Source organism: Gadus morhua, chromosome 4 (assembly GCF_902167405.1).
Source record: "Gadus morhua chromosome 4, gadMor3.0, whole genome shotgun sequence".
In the NCBI taxonomy this organism is placed as follows: domain Eukaryota; kingdom Metazoa; phylum Chordata; class Actinopteri; order Gadiformes; family Gadidae; genus Gadus; species Gadus morhua.
The window spans coordinates 20,544,634-20,549,633 of record NC_044051.1 but is presented as its reverse complement, the minus strand read 5'-3'; the positions used below and the strand labels follow the sequence as shown (position 1 = coordinate 20,549,633).

The 5,000-nt window shown below is 42.8% G+C and overlaps 1 protein-coding gene across 7 annotated transcripts in view; it reads right to left on the bottom strand.

Annotated features, from left to right (window-relative positions):
• The window catches only part of garnl3 (GTPase activating Rap/RanGAP domain like 3), a 66,268-nt gene that overhangs the window by 32,174 nt on the left and 29,094 nt on the right, over positions 1-5,000 (bottom strand). For all 7 annotated transcript variants that reach the window (XM_030354297.1, XM_030354302.1, XM_030354301.1 and 4 more), the window contains exon 3: positions 627-701. In XM_030354297.1, coding sequence (XP_030210157.1) covers positions 627-701 — 75 coding nt within the window. The remainder of the gene's footprint in view (positions 1-626; positions 702-5,000) is intronic.

Sequence of the window (5,000 nt, the reverse complement as noted above, 5' to 3'; positions counted from 1 at the left end):
AATGTTAACATGCACACCATTTAAGAAAAAGTTAATGGTTGGAAACAAATAAAGTGACAGCTGAATGAAAAGCGCAAAGCATTGCTAAAAATGAAGAAATGTAAAATGAATTACACTGAAGAATCTGAAAGGGCAAATGTATTGCCCTGCACTGCTGGTGTGCGTGTGTGAGTGTGCGAGTTCTCACCTCGAACCTCATGGTGGAAATATTCGCAATTATTGTTTCACAGGATGTGTGTGTGTGTGTGTGTTTGTGTGTGTGTGTGTGTGTGTGTGTGTGTGTGTGTGTGTGTGTGTGTGTGTGTGTGTGTGTGTGTGTGTGTGTGTGTGTGTGTGTGTGTGGTGGGGGAGGGGGTATATTTGCAATTATGTTTCTGTTGTGATAGAGAGGGACAGAGATATATACGAGAGGGCATGAGAGAGAGAGAGAGAGAGAGAGAGAGAGAGAGAGAGAGAGAGAGAGAGAGAGAGAGAGAGAGAGAGAGAGAGAGAGAGAGAGAGAGAGAGAGAGAGAGAGAGAGAGAGAGAGAGACATATCAATAGAGAGAGAGAGAGAGAGAGAGAGAGAGAGAGAGAGAGAGAGAGAGAGACATATCAATAGAGAGAGAGAGAGAGAGAGAGTATACCTCATCTGAGGAGCCGTTCTCCACCCTGAAGCGGCCGGCTCTCTGGATGGCTCCGTCTGCATCACTGGAGATCAGCTACAAGATGGAGGGAATGGAGAACAAAAGAAAGAGAGAGATAGAGAGAGAACCGGATAGAGAGAGAGGGAGACAGAGAGACACAAAGAGACACATGTTCAGAATTAGCTCCCGTCAAACCGGCTGTTTGAGTAATGGAGGAGGGAGAACCACCACGAGCTCACAGTCAAATGCTAAACAGGAACAAAAGCAGACAGATGATCCACTCTTGTGACAGTACAAGTGTATGTTAGGTTGGTGATACAACCTGTATCATAATTCACATTCACTATGTTCACGTCAGTATATCACTGTCATATACCGTTCAATATATTAATTATTTAATTACTGTTGGGTTGTTGTGTTTCTGTTGTATTTCTGTTGTGTTGGGCTGTTGTGTTTCTGTTGTGTTGGCTATTGGGTTTATGTTGTGTTGGGCTGTTGTGTTTCCGCTGGTTTCCAATGTGTTTCTATTGTGTTTCCAATGTGTTCTGTTGTGCTTATGTTTTGTTTTTCTGTTGTGTTTGGTTGTTGTGTTTCTGTTGTGTTTCTACTGTGTTTGTGTTGAGTTTCCTTTTTTTCTGTTGTGTTTGGCTGTTTTGTTTGGCTGTTGTGTTTCTGTTTTGTTTGAGTTTTGTTCCTATTGTGTTTCTGTTGTGTTTCTGTTGTGTGCTGTTGTGTCTGTCTGTTGTGTTTCTGTTGTGTTGGGCTGTTGTGTTTCTGTTGTGTTTCTGTTCTGTTTGTATAGCAGGCATGGTTGACATTTCAAAAGGTTTGAGAATCAACTCAACATTCTTTCCATCTAGAATAGAGAGTCAGACAAAACAGTTGTTGCTATAATGTCTCCCTTTAGATTCTCACTCACGCCCGCCTTCACTGCGGCCTGCTGACTCATAACTCAGACAGAGAGAGAGAGAGAGAGAGAGAGAGAGAGAGAGAGAGAGAGAGAGAGAGAGAGAGAGAGAGAGAGAGAGAGAGAGAGAGAGAGAGATGACAGAGACAGGAGAAGAGGGAATGAGACAGAGAGATAGAGAGAATGAGAGAGAGAGAGAGAAAGGTGAAGAGTTAATGGGGACAGGCCTGCTGCATTGGCTGGTGGAGAGTTAAGACCAGGGGGAGGAGAAGAAAGAAAAGAGAAGACTACTTTTGTTGAATAATAAAATAAAATAAAAAATAAAAAACTATGTACAGCGAAGCTCTCTCACCACACTGAAGTGTGTTTGTGTGTGATTGTGATTGTGTGTGTGTGACGTATGTGTGTCTGTATGTGTGTGTCCATCTGTCTCCGTTGCATATACATCTGTGTGTAAATCCAGGTGCATTATTTGTCTGGTGTGGTGTCTGTGCAGCAGCCGTGCTGATGGAGGTGTATTGTAGGCTCCAGCCACCAGCCTATGCCGTACGGTAGGGGGCTACTGTGCTACATTCCTCCTACACGGCCCTTTGAACACAGCCATGGATCCTATCTGTCCACATTCCTGCATGGAGGCCCTCTTCCTTATTACTCCACATGCCACTCTGAGGGCCTCTGGTTGCCAGGCGATGGACCACATAATCCCAGCCCTGCCTCTGCCTTTGTAGTTGAAGTCGACCACATCAGCCATCTTGTATTCCAACTCCACCTCCTCTAGCAATCTGTCCTCCACAGGTTAGTGTGGGACATCTCACTTTCAGCGTTAAACATGTGTGGCAGATCCCTATTCATACTCCATGAGTGTGTGCGCGTGTGTGTGTGTGCGTTGGTGTGTGTTTGCGTTTGTGTGTGTGCGTCTGTCTGTGTGGGTATTTGTTGTCTGTTTTTTTGTGTTCCTGCACGGGCGTATGTGTGTGTAAAGGCTAGCATGTGTGTGTGTGAGTGTGTGTGTGTGTGTGTGTGTGCGCGTGTGTGTGTGTGTGTGTGTGTGTGTGTGTGTGTGTGTGTGTGTGTGTGTGTGTGTGTGTGTGTGTGTGTGTGTGTGTGTTTGTGTGTGTGCGTGTGTGATGTCACGATGTCACCAGGCATGGAGGGAGATAGACACAAGGGAAAACTTACAGTCAGCCTCCCAGCATCTATCAATAAATGCAGCGCTGGGTGTGTGTGTTTATACGTGTACTTGGGCTCTCTCTCTCTCTCTCTCTCTCTCTCTCTCTCTCTCTCTTTATGTGGTGTAAATGTAAAATGATTCAATACAAATACAAAAAACAACGAAAAACGAACAATTGTGTGAGTGTGCGTAGAAGATGTTTGTGGTTTATACAGCCTCACCTGGCCGAGTGTGATTGGACTCAGGGCCTGCACCTGTTGCACATTGAGTAGTCAGTGTGCAACAGGTTAAACCAGCCATCTCCACACAAACTGAGGGAGATCTCCTAGAGGGCAACAACACCAGGCCATGCATCATTTCCAACAAACCTTTTACAATAATCCGTATTCAAAACCACCACGCCCAATAGAAGTCACCGGAATGTAGCACTTGCTTTGCTACAACAATAAAATATGGATCAACATAGATCAATGAGATGAACACATAATAATAGAACAGTAAAAGCATCAAGCTGTGGTCATCTTGAGGAGTTCTACAGGAGGTCCTTCCTGCCAGCGACCATCAGGCTGTCAAGATGACCTTGAGAGAGGGGCTATGAAAGTTTCTGTATCGCTCAGTTCTGTTCTTCTCTTTAGTATTGATCCTCTATAAAAAAACAAGTCCTGATTCCAATTCCATTCTGGATTCATTACGTAAGAGGGTGCTGATTCCAGGATCTACTCCAGTCCACTGTGCGCTCAGAAGGCACTGTGGGAAGTGATGGCATGAAGGCAGAGTATAGCGTGCATAAGATGATGTTGTCTTATATGTCCATAAAAAGCAATTTCAACGGATTGATATAATGTAAACAACCAAAGACCAGAGAGACAATAGGGGGAGAATATCATTCTGGGAAGTTGTAAATTAATTCTGAATTGTATGCTTTGTTTGCACCGAGCTCTGCCGTTCGGTTCGGAGTGGCTCGGTCTGCGTATATTGCCAAAAGTCAGCAGGGTCCCAAAATAAGAGTGCTGAGCAGCATTGAGCCGCTCCTATTTTCGCTACTCCTCCGTTTGGGTACCGAGCCGTCTGAAAGGGTGCCGAAAAGGTGGAGCTAAACACGCCGTCCGTTGTCGTCACTTCCATGCGACAGGGGGATAAAAACAAACAAACACAGTACCTGCAAGGTATTTCTGGACAATGGCGAAAGCTTAGTTTATTGAAGACGTCCTCCATTGTTGCTCTTTGTTTAATGTGTCACGTTCTTCTTTTTCATTGAATTTATTAGCAGGCTACACTGTTTTGCGCTGCTATGATGTAACAATGCTTACGTAGCTGCCGCGGCTGTCGTAATCCGGCTTAATTGATTTAAATGACTCTCTTGTCACAAATACATTTCAATGCAGACACAAATGGATATCGGTATGTATAAATGTAAAATAAATCAATAAGCAAAAAAAGGTTTCACAAACACATTTCTGATCCACACACAAATGTGTCTTGTTTTAAATAAATATAATATAAATGCATAAATATATGAATAAAATAAACATAATTTTCATCAAAAATGTATTTGGATGTTGTTACATTTATATACAGTTATAAATGTAGATAAAGTAACTGTTAAACTTGAATTTACAAGACGTATTCATTTGTGAACTGGTCTCTATTCAAATGTTTTTTTTTGAGACTCTCCAGTCGTGGCTGGATTCACGAATGCATTTTTTTCAACAACGAACTCTCTGTAGCCAATCAGATGCCTCTCTTGTTTTCAGCAAATCACATGACTGCAGTCCCGACCTCTGAGCCTCCCGATTCCCTCGGTCGAATGTCTATGCGAAATAACATGCAGATTTTTGAATGATCGTACATAACAAAATTCTGGTGGCGAAGCATTAAAAGCTGCATCACTACACACTTTTTCCATCTCGTTTCGAGTGGGTTTTTGGATTGTCGGTGCCTTTAAAGTAGCATTAATATTTGTTTACTACTTTAACGGCACCGACAATCAAAAACCCAGTTGAAATTAGATGGAAAAACGTATTTTTGTTTATGGATTTATTTTACATTTATACCGATATCCATTTGTGTGTGCATTGAATTGTATTTGTGAGAAGAGAGTGATTAATATATAAATCACAAAATACATTTGTGAATTTAGTAAATCCTTCTATGTGCATTCATTATTAATGAGACTGTTCTGACCCCATATTGCAGCACCAAACCGAAACACATCGCTCGGTGGAAACGCGGCAATAGAAGAGAACGATCCTTAGGTGATTTGATCGATTTCCCCCCCTCGGGCCGCCTCTAGAAT